Source organism: Coregonus lavaretus, assembly GCF_964263955.1.
Source record: "Coregonus lavaretus genome assembly, chromosome: 2".
Taxonomy (NCBI): domain Eukaryota; kingdom Metazoa; phylum Chordata; class Actinopteri; order Salmoniformes; family Salmonidae; genus Coregonus; species Coregonus lavaretus.
This window is the reverse complement of record NC_139989.1, coordinates 12391284-12406650: the sequence shown is the minus strand read 5'-3', so window position 1 is coordinate 12406650 and position 15367 is coordinate 12391284. Positions and strand designations below refer to the sequence as shown.

General features: G+C 40.1%; 2 protein-coding genes across 2 annotated transcripts in view; one reads left to right on the top strand and one right to left on the bottom strand.

Annotated features, from left to right (window-relative positions):
- LOC311138458 (patched domain-containing protein 3-like) overlaps positions 1 to 2224 on the bottom strand; it is a gene marked incomplete at both ends in the record, with an annotated part of 28576 nt that extends 26352 nt beyond the window's left edge. The window contains 3 exons of the mRNA XM_084173141.1: positions 257 to 278; positions 431 to 526; positions 2211 to 2224. Of these exons, the coding sequence (XP_084029267.1) occupies positions 257 to 278; positions 431 to 526; positions 2211 to 2224 (132 nt within the window). The remainder of the gene's footprint in view (positions 1 to 256; positions 279 to 430; positions 527 to 2210) is intronic.
- Positions 2225 to 2938: 714 nt separating this feature from the next.
- On the top strand, positions 2939 to 15097 carry LOC311138448 (mycolipanoate synthase-like; the record flags this gene model as incomplete). The annotated part of the gene is made up of 6 exons (XM_084173128.1): positions 2939 to 2996; positions 4116 to 4269; positions 8171 to 8331; positions 8420 to 8626; positions 8905 to 9086; positions 9518 to 15097. 6 exons carry the CDS (start codon positions 2939 to 2941, stop codon positions 15095 to 15097), a joined length of 6342 nt encoding a protein of 2113 aa, XP_084029254.1.
- Between the last annotated feature and the right edge of the window lie 270 nt (positions 15098 to 15367).

The window sequence follows — 15367 nt, the reverse complement described above, 5'->3', positions numbered from 1 at the left end:
ATAAGGGCAACTTAAGGTAAAGCGTTCCCATCTAAGTAGTCTCGTGTGACAGACAAAAACATTAAAATCACGTGAGATTTGGTTCTGGGTTGTTAAGATAACCATCTAAGGTATCTGAAGAAAAAACTTTACCAAGTATTAAGAAAGGAGCAGTTGCAACAGTCATGGCAAAGGGCATTCCACAGAGCAGCAACAACCCGAAACTGGACAGCACTGCTAGGCCTGCAGACAGAGCACCAAAGCTGGCCACCCACACCTTGTTCCTCACACAGTCCAACCTAGAGATCAAAATATTCTTACTTCATATGGTACATCACACGTAGCAATTATATATTCAATTAAATAGTAATTTAAATTAGTGTTTTAACATGGTGCACACATTTGCTGATTTTGATTCATTTAAAAGATGACACATAAGACATCAAATTACCTCAAGCAAGATATCATGGAAAAACTTATGGCCAGGAAGTATGCGACGGAGAAGAGAGGAATCACAGATTTTGAGTTTCCCTTCAACTCCTCCTCTCTAGAATTAGACGTGAAATATGAAACTTGAATCTGCCGATATAAAAACAAATGCAAATACTGTGAGACTAAGTGAAAACTGTAGAGGGTTAAGTTTAGGAACAGAGTATTTAACTAAACATTCCTTTTTATATTTCAGGGAATATAAGTAATCTAATTATATATGGCTCAAAAAAGTAAAGCCACTCAATAGTTGTATACATATGGACAAAAGTATTTGACCAAACCTGGCAGTATGCCCAGACAGTTCTGAATTTGTAAAATATAATAAACTGTACTTACCTTGTTCAATTCATCTGACAAGTTGGAAAACACTTGAGTAAACCCATGTAGCCAAATATCATTTTCTGCCTTGTTGTTTTCTCTGAGAAAGTAGGAGAGTCGAACAGCCTTTGCACTAACGATGATACTTGAATTCAAAACTACTCCACCAAGTTCTGTCCCCAAAAACATTGAATTATGAAAAGGAAAGGTCAAGTTTGCATTCTTAATTGTACTAGCTGTGCCATTAGTGACATCTAACATGTAATTTGAAAAGCACCTGTTACTTTTCATGGCACAAAGGTTTTCATAAGTTAATCTTTCATGGCCTATGCCCATCTCTCTAACTCTTCCATCTAAATATATGATCTCCTCAAATGCCTTCTCACTCAAGATATCCGATGACTTTGAAACAGCGATGAAAGACCCATAGCTCCCCTCGGTATACAGCCGCAAACGAGAGAACTCTGAATCATTCTGAGGAAAATGTTCTTTGACAAAATGTCTCTCCTTTTTTGCAGGCCCGTCCTTTGGGGTAAACTGGTCCTCTATGCCATGTGCCTCTCTCTCTTCAAGGAAGTAAAATCCTGCCCCAAGCCCCGCAGAGATGAACAAAGGGACAAGTAGAAACCACCATGGATTTCTCCCAACAAAACCTCCAAGTTTATGAAACCAATTTGACACCGGTTTTTCAATGCAGTCTGTGTGACACGAAGGCATGGTCACCGGTTAAGATTTAAGAAGTTATTATCAAAATGTATTATTTTGTATGTATAGTAGAGAAAACGATCTGTAAGGACCTTGTAATGAGCACAGGTGCTTCAAATGGAACCGCTCACTAACTGGCCGCTACTTTGTGAACTGCAACCTTAAAATACATATTCAAAAAGAGGAACTCGTCATCATGAAAATGAGTTCTAACTGTAAAGAGCACCTGTAAAAATGACCAGGCCATTCATTAATAATTAAACCTGATGTGTTACTGCTTTATATCATTTGAATGTTTCTGTTTGGGTATCTATACTTGTATATTACATGCTGTCATCTTTCATGAACTAGGCCTTTATTATATGGCTATGTGAGCCATGAAAATAAGCTTTATGGGGGTATGTCCCCAGTTGAAAAGGTAGGACTCCATTTACCACTGTATTGTACAGTACATACTAATGTGATCATGGATTCTTACGAACAGATAGTACACGCTTTCAGACGCTCAGCATGAAACTTATTTTCACTGGAAGTTGTGTCTGACGTTAATCTACCTACTGATCTGTTACAATTCTTGATTGTTTTACACCTGTAAAATGTACAACCATAGTGGAATAAACTGTTCTTCTGATGCATTATATTAAAGCAGTAAAACTCAAATTGGCTACCATGTAAATCAGGTACTGGCAGACTTTAATGTCACCCTATCAGCTCACCTTGAGTTTTCCATGCCCTCAGCAAATATCTCTCTCCTCAGTACACACATTTCACTGAGATTTGCAGATTATTACAAAATACTACTAATGGTTCGTGGAGAATGGAATGATCAACTAATTAGTAATGACTAATTTGATCATTACAGTGACAGTTCTGGTTTCCTATCATTTTTACAAACTGTTTCAGTTAAGGTTCTTGACTATGTACACCCCAAAAGGTAAGAAGAAAACATTTTAGTTTCTAAATGTAATTAACAGATTCTATATCAGGCAAAGGAAAAATGGATCTCAGATAAGCTCTTTTGAACAAATTTGGCTGGATAATCAGTCATTTTACATTTACATTTTAGTCATTTAGCAGACGCTCTTATCCAGCGCGACTTACAATAGAGTGTCCTATTGTGAACGATAAGATGACTTGTCAGGATAGTTTATGAGTAATGAGGAACTGTATCTGGTTGAGGATATCAATTTACCAAGGAACCTCTGGATAAAATGAATAACTCATTCACCTCCTGGAATTCATTTAGAGCAGTGATTGCACTTGGGTATTTCTGGGGAACTGAATCAGCATTTCCTTACAGGGCTGCTATCTGTCCTTACGGATATAAAGACAATGCAGGTGAGCCAATGAGCCAAAGGAACTTCTATCTGAGCTGAGTTTATACTTGAAGTTTAGAAACAAGTGCATGCATTTCAGTGTCCAGCTGGTGTGACAGACAGCCAGCATGGAGGAGGAAGAGGGAGCCATTGCAGTGGTTGGCATGGGATGCAGCTTCCCTGGAGGTTTGACAGTTTACCTTTTTTTGTGATGAAGCTAGTTCTCTCAAGTATTGTAATTCATTTCAGTTTATATTTTCAATCACTTTAAAGCTAGAATCCGCAGTTGAAACAATAAAGCGGTCACCCTGCTTCTGTATTGGTGAAAAGCTGCAGGATGGGCCTAGAGAAATGTAACCACTCTCAAATTCCTAGACAGAGCTATGGATGCAAGGACTGACCATGATATCAAATTAATACATTTTAATCATGTTTTTAAGCTATACAAGTGTTCATTTACATTTACGTTAAAAAACATTTTTTATACAGTATTTTTTGCTCATCTTTATCAAGGATGTAAATAACTTTGGACCTGACCGTATTCAAAAATGGATGTCGCAACTAAGGATTCTAGCTTTAAAGCAATTTGAGATTACTAAAACTACTGTACAGGTGTATGAGAAAACAAAAGGTCTAGAATCACTAGGCAAATCACGGTTAATTGCTATATGCAAAGAGGGGGAGGGGCAGTTATGGAATGTTTTCACTTCTTATAGCACCATCCCACTGGGCACAGACGTCAGTTCAACGTCTAGTTTTGATTTACATTTGGATGAGTTGTCAACTAATGTGAATTCAACGTGAAATCAACAAAACATTTCACCATGTCATTGGATTTAGGTTAAAAGTTGGGTGAATAAAATACGAAATTCCCTTAAATTGATGCATTTTTTCAAATCCAATCAGTTTTCCACTTTGATTCAATGTCATCACAACGTTAATTCAAACAGTTTTTGCCCAGTGGGATATGAAGCTGCTTAATTTATGTTGATTAATTAAATAATTACAATGCCAGCAATGTAAAACCCCAGACTACAGAGATTACAACTATTATGAAACATCAGCTAACTTGGGTATTGATTCATGCAATAACATGAATGTAGACATTTTAATCTATGACTGTTTTAACATCTGTAGCTATAATTTTAAATGTTTTATTTATAAACGAGTTACAATTTGTTTCAAAAACGATATACATTGTTAGGAAAAACATTTTGTTAAAAATATGTATACATAGGTTACTTATTAATGTTAAAACAATTCCAATGTATTTCCTATTCTGATACAACACATATTCAATTCCAGGTGAGGGGCTTGACAATTTCTGGAAGGTTCTTCTGGAAGGGAAGAACTGTGCATTGCCAATCCCTAACGAGAGGTTTAACAGTACTTACTGGTATGATGCTGACAACAGCAAACCTGGAAAGACTCACACTAGCAAAGCTGCTCTCATAGATGGGTTAGTATGAAGTTTCCCTGACCCTCACCATTTCTTTTTTAGCACTGCTACTAGTCCTACTGTTACTCATAATTTTTTCTCCAGAAAATCACATTGTAGAATTTTTTATGAATTTATTTGCAAATTATGGTGGAAAATAAGTATTTGGTCAATAACAAAAGTTTCTCAATACTTTGTTATATACCCTTTGTTGGCAATGACACAGGTCAAACGTTTTCTGTAAGTCTTCACAAGGTTTTCACACACTGTTGCTGGTATTTTGGCCCATTCCTGAGATCTTGCGTGGAGCCCCAGATCGAGGGAGATTATCAGTGGTCTTGTATGTCTTCCATTTCCTAATAATTGCTCCCATAGTTGATTTCTTCAAACCAAGCTGCTTACCTATTGCAGATTCAGTCTTCCCAGCCTGGTGCAGGTCTACAATTTTGTTTCTGGTGTCCTTTGACAGCTCTTTGGTCTTGGCCATAGTGGAGTTTGGAGTGTGACTGTTTGAGGTTGTGGACAGATGTCTTTTATACTGATAACAAGTTCAAACAGGTGCCATTAATACAGGTAACGAGTGGAGGACAGAGGAGCCTCTTAAAGAAGAAGTTACAGGTCTGTGAGAGCCAGAAATCTTGCTTGTTTGTAGATGACCAAATACTTATTTTCCACCATAATTTGCAAATAAATTCATAAAAAATCCTACAATGTGATTTTCTGGAAAAAAAATTCTCAGTTTGTCTGTCATAGTTGACGTGTACCTATGATGAAAATTACAGGCCTCTCTCATCTTTTTAAGTGGGAGAACTTGCACAATTGGTGGCTGACTAAATACTTTTTTTCCCCACTGTACATATCCCGAAAGAAAGAAATGATCTCACTCCAATACATTTTAATAGAAAGTAAGCAAAAATAGATAAGATCTTGCTACCATGGAAAGGGAAATACCTGTCTATTTGTGGAAAAATCACCCTGATTAACTCTTTAGTAATAGCCCAGTTTACCTATTTGCTTATGGTCCTGCCTACACCTAGTGAACAGTTGTTTAAATTATATGAGAAAAAAATATTCCATTTTATTTGGACCGGCAAGCCAGACAAAATTAAACAGGCCTTATATAATGAATATGAATTCGGAGGACAGAAATTATTAAGTATTAAAGCATTAGACCTCTTACTAAAGGCTTCAGTCATACAAAAGTTATACTTCAATCCAAACTGGTTCTCTAGCAAATTAGTAAGAATATCACTATTTCTAAAACAAGCCATAGAAAGTTGGTTGCAATTTCAATTTCATCCACCAGAAACGACAGAACAAATAATACAACAAATATTGTTGTTATACTCAAATATACCAATTGATAAAAAAGCATTTTTCTTTTTTGAAAATGTTTAAAAAAGGCATAATCTTCGTAAATTATATCATAGGTAGGACTGGTGGAGTTATGTCACACATTCAGCTAACAAAAACAAATGGAAATGTCTGCTCTACCCAAAATTACAACCATCTAATTGCAGCATTACCGCAAAAATGGAAGAGGAAAGTGGAAGGGGGAAAAAGTAAGGAACATTTCTGTCGGCCCTGCATTAAAGACCATAATTGGTTAAAGAGAATTGTGATAAATAAAAAAGCATACCAGTTTAATTTAAGGACCAGAAAATTGACAGCCGTGCCATATAGATTACGAAAGTTGGGAAGAGATTTTTGACGTACCGATTCCATGGCACATGGTGGCCAGTATGAAAAATGTATGCACTCACTAACTGTAAGTCAAAATGTAAATGTAATGAACTGATATGCAAAACGATGCCGGATTCAAAACTTAGAATTGATCAATTTAAATTATTATACAAAATTCTTGCAACCAATAGAATGTTATTTATATGGGGGATACAACCTTCGCAGCTCTGCAGATTTCGCTGCGAAGAGACAGAATCATTAGATCATTTGTTTTGGTACTGTCCATATATAGCTTGTTTTAGTTCACAGGTTCAGGAATGGCTGAAGAATTGCTATATTTACCTGGAGCTAACCCTGCATATAGCACTACTGGGTGATCTGAAAAGTCATAGTCAATCGATCAATAATCTAATAATACTTTTAGCATAAATAATTATTTTCAATTTACAATCTGCAGAAACAATGAGAATAGAAAGGTTCTGAACTTTTGTGAAACATCACAGCACAGTTGAAAAATATATGGCAAATAGAAATTCAATATGGATGATGTTAATAGATATATGGGAGGGGTTGAATGGAGCTGAAGGTTGGGACTAATAACAACTAATAACAACAACATAACTAATGTAAAACATACTGTGTCCGTAAAACGTATATAGGTTATAGGTTAAGAACTTTTGTGAAAGAGCACAGTTTGAAAGATATGGCAAATAGAAATCAAAAACATCAGAAATAGATGGTAGAGGTTGAGGGTAGAGGAAGGACAGGAGTAAAAACAAACAAATTAGAACTATTGTAAAATAGTCTGTGTCCATAAAATGTATAGAGTATGTATAAGCTGGAAGTAGAGGCCTAAGCGTTGTTGTTCACTAGCTTACTCCAATTAGGGGAGGGGTGGTAGGGTTAGAAAGTAATAAAGGAAAATATATTTAAAAATAGGAATATGTACAGTATATTTTAGATTTTAGATTCTTCAAAGTAGCCACCCTTTGCCTTGATGACAGCTTTGAACACTCTTGGCATTGTCTCAACCAGCTTTACCTGGAATGCTTTTCCAATAGTCTTGAAGGACTTCCCACATATGCTGAGCACTTGTTGGCTGCTTTTCCTTCACTCTGCGGTCCAACTCATCCCAAACCATCTCAATTGTGTTGAGGTCGGGTGATTGGGGAGGCCAGGTCATCTGATGCAGCACTCCATCACTCTCCTTCTTGGTCAAAATAGCCCTTCTTGGCCAAAGCAAGTCTCTTCTTCTTATTGGTGTCCTTTAGTAGTGGTTTCTTTGCAGCAATTCGACCATGAAGGCCTGATTCACGCAGTCTCCTCTGAACAGTTGATGTTGAAATGTGTCTGTTACTTGAACTCTGTGAAGCATTTACTTGGACTGCAATTTCTGAGGCTGGTAACTCTAATGAACTAATCCCCTGCAGCAGAGGTAACTCTGGGTCTTCCTTTCCTGTGGCGGTCCTCATGAGAGCCAGTTTCATCACAGCGCTTGATGGTTTTTACGACTGCACTTGAAGAAACTTTCAAAGTTCTTGAAATGTTCCGTATTGACTATTCATGTCTAAAAGTAATGATAGACTGTCGTTTCTCTTTGCTTCTTTGACCTGTTCTTGCCATAACATGGACTTGGTCTTTTACCAAATAGGGCCATCTTCTGTATACCACCCCTACCTTGTCACAACACAACTGATTGGCTTAAACGCATTAAGGAAAGAAATTCCACAAATTCACTTTTAACAAGGCACACCTGTTAATTGAAATGCATTCCAGGTGACTACCTCATGAAGCTGGTTGAGAGAATGCCAAGAGTGTGCAAAGCTGTCATCAAGGCAAAGGGTGGCTACTTTGAAGAATCTAAAATCTAAAATATATTTTGATTTGTTTAACACTTTTTTGGTTACGACATGATTCCATATGTGTTATTTCATAGTTTTGATGTCTTCACTATTATTCTACAATGCAGAAAATAGTAAAAATAAAGGAAAACCCTTGAATGAATAGGTGTGTCCAAACTTTTGACTGGTACTGTATGTATGTATGTATGTTCGCAAATAAATATATGGGGGATTGGAAGTGATGCAGACAATTACATTGATGGAAGCGACAATCTATCTGCAATATTAAAGCTGATCTACCCCCTAAAAATAAAATATACAAATGCTTTTACCTCCGAATTCCCAGCTTCTGATTGCCTTTTCCACTCTTGTTTACTGGTTAATGTTTTTATTCTCAGCTTTAATGAACTAGACCTGAGGTTTTTTGGTATCACCGATGCTGAGGCCGACTACATGGACCCTCAGCAGAAACTCTTGCTGCACTGCACCTATAGGGCACTAGAGAATGCTGGGATGCCAATGGAGAAAGCTAGCGGAACTAGGACTGGAGTATACCTAGGTAATATACTTTTTTTTTACTTTACAGATAAGTGTGATGTTGTGATACCATGATTGTTACTAATATCACTTTCAATTCTCTATGAAAGGACTAATGAACAGAGACTACGATATCACAACCGCCCAGTCTGATCCATGCTTGGCCAACCATTGGACTGGCACTGGTAAAGCCATGAGTATTGCAGCCAACCGGATATCCTACACCTTCAACCTCACTGGTCCATCAGTTGCCATAGACAGCGCCTGCTCATCATCTCTTGTGGCTCTGCACTTTGCTTGTCAAGCCATAAAACAAGGTACAACTCTTTTATCAAATTGTGAGCAAGATAATTGCTTTGCTAGCATTGATGATTATAGATTGCTAGATTATTTTAGATTGCTTGTTTTAATATGTAACCTAGATTTCATGCAGGCTACCCCTGTCAACCTACCAATTGTGCCCAGAGGGTAATTTCAAAAAACATAAAGCAAAAGTTAGAATCATATGTTTGACTATTAGCCCATTTTCAACTACATGAAAAAGCACTGTTTGAGTGGCACCTGCAATTATATTAAAACGTGTTTGTCCTACCAGGTGACTGCGAGATGGCTCTCTGTGGCGGTGTAAGCTGTATCATAGATCCACAAGTCTTTGTTGCTCTCAGCAAGGCAAAGATGATTTCACCTGAAGGCACCAGCAAACCTTTCTCCAGTAGAGCAGATGGCTATGGCAGAGGAGAGGGCTGCGGGATTATTCTGCTGAAGCCACTGAAACAAGTGAGTGCTTACGATTTCGTCAGTTTGCACTCTTTGCAGTACAGTTCAAACATATTCAAACTGGGCAAACATTTAGCCAGGCTGGCTATACAATGTGTCTGGGAGTATTTGATGCATTGAATTAACTCTCAAGCTTTCATTTAGTCAAAACTTCTAGAATATGACTAACATATGACATATACTGTATTTAACATCCTTTATAACCAATTTTATTTAGACTGCAATAGACAAACTCTTATTTCTAATCATTATGACTTTACTTGACAGTTTTATTGCAGATCTGCATATACTGTACAATTTGACATACCAATAGCCATTTAGGGTGGAGCCCAACAGTTCCATGTAGTGTTTCATGCAGTAAAAGGTTGGCACAGACACTGGTCTATCAAACATGACATCAGCAGTTCTGTTGAATTTCAAATATTTTACAGGCCTTGAAAGACTGTGACCACGTATGGGGCATCATAAGCAAAACTGCAGTAAACCAAGATGGCCACACTGTCACTCCAATCACCAAGCCATCCATGGTCCAACAAGAGGATCTTCTGCGCAGAATCTATTCAGAGTCTGACCTGTCAACTGTCCAGTACATAGAGGCTCATGGGACTGGAACTCCAGTGGGGGATCCCATAGAAGCAGGCAGCATCTCCAAAGTCATTGCCAAAGCCAGACCTCCAGGTTCAGAGACACTCCGCATCGGCTCTGTGAAAGGCAACATTGGACACACAGAATCTGCAGCTGGAGTGGCAGGGCTAATCAAGGTACTCCTAATGATGAAGCATGAAACCATTGTCCCTTCACTCTTCTACTCTGAGGACAGTGCCAGTATAGATGCTAAAGCCTTAAACGTAAAGGTTCCCACTAAAGCAGAAAAGTGGGGAAATGCAGGCTCCGTCGAACGGGTTGCAGGGATCAATAATTTTGGTTTTGGAGGCACAAATGCCCACACAATTGTTAAACAGTACAACAACTCTCACACCCAAACAGCCAGGGTTGAAAGGTCATATGAGTATTTTGTCCTTTCAGCAGCCTCAGAAGAATCCCTTACCATGATGGTACAGGACACAGCTGAACAGATAAGTGCAGACAAAACAGTGGAACTCCAGGGTCTGTCATATACATCAGCCTGTAGAAGAAGCCACATGAAACATAAATACAGGAAGGCATTCACAACATCCTCTCTGGTTGATCTGAGAAACCAGCTGAAATCTGCTTTGAACAAAAAGATTGTCCCCTCCAAACTAGATCCAAAGTTAGTGTTTGTTTTCTGTGGGAATGGTGTGGCCTACCAAGGCATGTGCAAGCAGCTCCTGAAACAGGAACCAGTGTTCAGAGAGAAGATCAGGGAGGTTGAGGCGCTTTTTCAAAGGTACCAAAGAATGTCCATCACAGAGAGACTGGAAAGTGCATCAGTTGATGACGACTTTTCAAAACCAGATGTTGTCCAGCCCCTACTCTTTGCTATTCAGGTTGGCATTGCCAGTCTCTTCAAGCACTGGGGAATCAGACCAGATGCCATTCTTGGCCACTCTGTTGGAGAGGTTGCTGCTGCCCACTGCTCTGGTCTCTTGTCCCTTGAGGATGCAGTGAAGGTGATTTACTTCCGCAGTACTCTGCAGAATAAGGTCACAGGGGGGAAAATGCTTGTGGTCAGTAACATGGCTGTGTCAGAGGTCTTGAACCTCCTTCCCTCCTACTTAAATAAGGTTTGCCTGGCTGCCTCCAACAGCCCACAGTCCTGCACCCTTGCAGGTGATGCTGATGCTATAGACAGTCTCCATCAAAAGCTAAGCAACTCAGTCAAGAGTAAGAATCTGTTCCTCCATGTTCTGGATGTCCCTGCTGCATACCACAGCCAGATGATGGATCCCATCCTCTCTCAACTAGAGGACAGTATTGGCTCTTTACAGGTGAATCATGTTGAGACAGAATTGTTCTCCACAGTGACAGGGAAGGCGGTAGAGCAGCCAGACTTCAGCACAGGCAAATACTGGGCCAGGAACATTCGAGAGCCTGTTTCATTTGAACAGGCTGTGAGATCAGCAACCAAAGACAAAAACAATGTGGTCTTTGTAGAGATAGGACCTAGAAGGGCACTACAAAGGAACATCCAGGAGACTCTGGGAAATGAGACACAAGTGCTCACATCAGTGCAGCAAGATAAAGATCATGAGACAATGCTGAACACTGTGTCCAAACTGTTTGAGTTGGGGGTTCAGGTAGACTGGGACAAGTTCTACAGAGGTTGTGAGACATCCCCAACACCTACCCCAATGTATCAGTTCAATTGTGTGAAGAAAAATGTCATCTTTGAGGTAGCACAGAAAGATACATCGGGCAGTCATCCTGTGTTAACTCAGACAGGCAATGATGGAAAAACATTCAGTTGTGATCTGGCCTCAGCCTCAGTGTCTTACCTGCAGGACCATAGAAACAATGATGTTGCCATTGTCCCTGGTGCCCTCTATGCTGAGTTGGGTTTGGCTGCCTTCATGGCCAGTTCCAAATCAAAGGTGCCACTCAACACGCTGCAACTCAGTGTCAGTTTTCAGAGTCCATTTCTAATTTCGCCAAATTCTCCAGAGATGAGTGTCAAACTGGATCACATTGAAAACGAGACAATGTTTAAGATACAATCTCCTACAGCAACGTATGCATCAGGCAGCATATCATGCAAGCAAGGGAGGTTGGCTGAAGAACAGTATATCTCTCTAGACTCAGTTTACAAGCGATGCACATCAACTATGAGTACTGATTACTTTTATGATTACCTAAGTAAGAGAGGGTTTCAGTATGGTTCTGTTTTCAGAAACAAGGGAGATGTGCATTATGGTGCAGACTTGATGGAAGCCATCTCTGTTGTGACTGTCCCTGATGAACTACTGCCTCAGTTGCATGATTTCTGCATTCACCCTGTAGTGCTAGACTACTTGCTACAACTGACTCCAATCACAATAGTGAATGCATTCATGGCAAGGCCTGGCTTCCCTGCAGAAATAGGCAGTTTGACTGTTCACGAACCCCTGCAGCCTGAAATGGTTCTATATTTGAGAGCCGCAAACGTTGCAGCCGACCATTTCGAAGTATCTGGCTGTTTCACCGACAAAGCAGGTCGGGTCTTGGTTGAACTGAAGCATGTCATAGTCAAGTATCTTCGGAGCCAATCTAATGTTGTTGAAGAGTACTTCTTCCACAATGACTTCAGTGTTGTCTCTGATGACTACAAGCCCATTAATAATCCCAAGGCATTGGTCTTCGCTGACCAGATGGGTGTATCTGAAGCCATGCAAAAACATTTGAGCTCACAGTCTCAATACATCTCTTTCACACATGCTAATGATCTCTTGAGCCGTGGATTGAAAGCACTGTTGTCTACATTCAAAATCTCAGATCTGAAAAGCTTTGCAGAAATCTTGTTTGTGTGGAGCATTGACAATGTCACCTCCCACGAAACAGAGGCTATCCTGGAGAACATGGTAAGCTGCTGTGAGATGTTCCGACAAATAGTCCTGGAACTGAAGGCCATGAAATTTCCAAACTCCGTCAGAGTAATAACCTACCGGTCAGCAGAGAACACAGTGGACTGCATCAGTGCAGGCTTTGTCCTGTCAGGCATGACTAGATCGTGTGCTGCAGAAATGGCAGATCTTTCCTTCCAGCTGATTGACATCAGCTCTGTCTCTACAGAGGACATCAGAGTTCTGTCTCAGGTTCTTGACTCATTCCCCTGCAGCAAATACCCAGAATTGGTGGTGAAAGATGGACAGATTCTAAAACCTTACATAGTACACACTCCCACTGAAAGCAGTGACAACTCACAGGAAAATGTCCACTCTTTCAAGTCTGAGGAGTTCATCCTTCAGACTGCTAACCCATACAGAATGACTAGCCTGTCTGCCATTCCCTGTGATGTTGAGGATAAGAACATCAAGGAGAATTCAGTTGAGATTCAGCTCAGTAAGATTTGTGTTCATTCTTCTGACTACTTTCCTGTCAGTGTCTCTGATATGAACTATGGCCCGACAATGTACTGGAACAAACACACAACTCACAACCACCAGCTTTTCGCTCTAGACTTCAGTGGAACTGTCACAGCTGTAGGGAAAGATGTGAGCAAACTGAAAGTGGGAGACCATGTAGTTTCATGTTATCCCATTGCTGCATCTTCTAAGATTGTGATTCCTGAAGCAGCATGCTACAAGACAAAGAGGCTCACATTTCTGAAGGAGGCACCCTGTGTGTCCTACTTTATACTTGCATGGGAAGTCTTGCATCGTGCATTACCCAAAGTCAAACAACAGAGGTTGGGCATCATCTCATCCGTTCCTGACTCAGGTTTGACAAAGGTCTTAGCCCAAACTGCAAACAAATCAGGATGGTATAACATCGTTCTGCCACAGTTTAGTGATCAGCTTCAAAATGTGAACAAGCTTGATGCATTTGTCCTTTTGCCTCCATTTGACAAATTTCAGTTTGAAAAAGCATGCAATGTTTCCGGTGTGAGACACATTGTTGCTGTATGTGAAAATGAGTGCCAATCCTCCATCTCACAAAATGGCTTCAGATGTGGCAATGACAACATTCGCATTCAGACTGTTCAAATGTCTAGCGCATTGGAAAAGGGTTCTATCAGAGCAGAGAAGCCTCACATTTACCGTTGGCTCAAATCAATGCATTTGGACAAGAAGTCTTTAGATTTCGAAACCACCATCTTTCAGAGAGTGTCATCCGGTAACATTGGCTTCATGCCTGCTGAAGAGTCTGAATCGTACTTCAGCTTAAAAACCCTGCCTGTTGTGGTACTGGGTAAAGATGAATCCAAAGGCACACTGTCCAACATTCAGTTGTTGCCTAAACCAAACCAGCTTTTCCAGAAGAACTCTGTGTACATTGTCACAGGTGGTCTAACTGGACTAGGGTTTGAAACAGTGAAGTTTATTGCACAGCGAGGAGGAGGGTACATTGTCATTCTTTCCAGAAGCAGTCCCTCGCCAGACTTACAGCAGGAGATAAGCAACATTAAGAGTCAGTATGGCGCCACAGTCGTAAGCTTGCAGTGTGATGTTTCAATCTCTGCACAAGTGGTGAAGACCATTACTGCGATTCGGGAAAGTTTCCCGTCTTGTCCAATCAGAGGGGTGTTCCACAGCGCCGTCGTCCTGCATGATGGCCTGATTGAAACCCTTGACAAATCTCTCTATGAGAAAGTCCTGAAGCCCAAAGTGAATGGGGCTCTGAATCTGCATCACGCCACAAAACACTGCAAGTTAGATTACTTTGTTTGTTACTCCTCCATCTCTGCCTTTATTGGCAATGCATCACAAACAAACTATTGTGCAGCCAACTCCTTCTTGGACACATTCTGTCAGTATAGGCGAAACATTGGACTTGCAGGACAGTCCATAAGCTGGGGAGCTTTGAACCTTGGTCTCTTGCTGGACAAAGACCATTTCCAAAGATTTCTGGCAGCAAAGGGGATGATGGTCATGGGGGTAGCAGAAATCAATGAGAGCCTAGAACAATGCCTTCTGCTGAACAGGCCACAACAGGTTGTCTGCAAGTTTAATTTCAAAAACCTGATGCATCATGTTCTTGCTCAGAATGCATCCCTAAACATACGTTTAGGCGAACTGGCGGATGAGGGGCTAACAAAAGAAAAAGGGGTAGATGCAAGATATGACCAAACTACCGTGTCCATGTCACCAAGTGAATACGTCAAGTCGGTGCTCAGGGAAACGCTTGGTGTTGAGAATGATGAGCTGAATGACGATTCTTCTCTCACTGCATTAGGCATAGACTCAATGCTAGCCATGACTTTACAGAATCTTATCTTTCAAGACAGGGGTGTGAATGTTCCCCTGGTTAAATTACTGGACCCCAACAGCACACTGTCTACGTTGGTAGCCATGCTGAAAGAGGGTGCAAACCAGGAATCTGAGCATGGTGATGACCTTGCTTTGGATCTGATGGAAAATAATGAGGAAGAAAGTTACATGTCTACCATACTTTAGAGACGTATTCAAGTCAAAATAGAACTGTTTGTCTGATAAATCACTGTGTGTGTTTATTTCATGACAATAACGCCAAATATATATATATTTTTAATCATTTATTTCCCTGAGCCTCGTTTTGCCATTGAAATGCTCAGTCTGATTGTATAGGCGTGTTGATACAAATTAAAATATTTTACATACACAGCCCTGGTTGGCAGATAGGATTGTTTGGAGTTTAGAGCCCACACTGCTTACCCTTTTAATGTCAGTTTAGTTTGATTTGGTCAT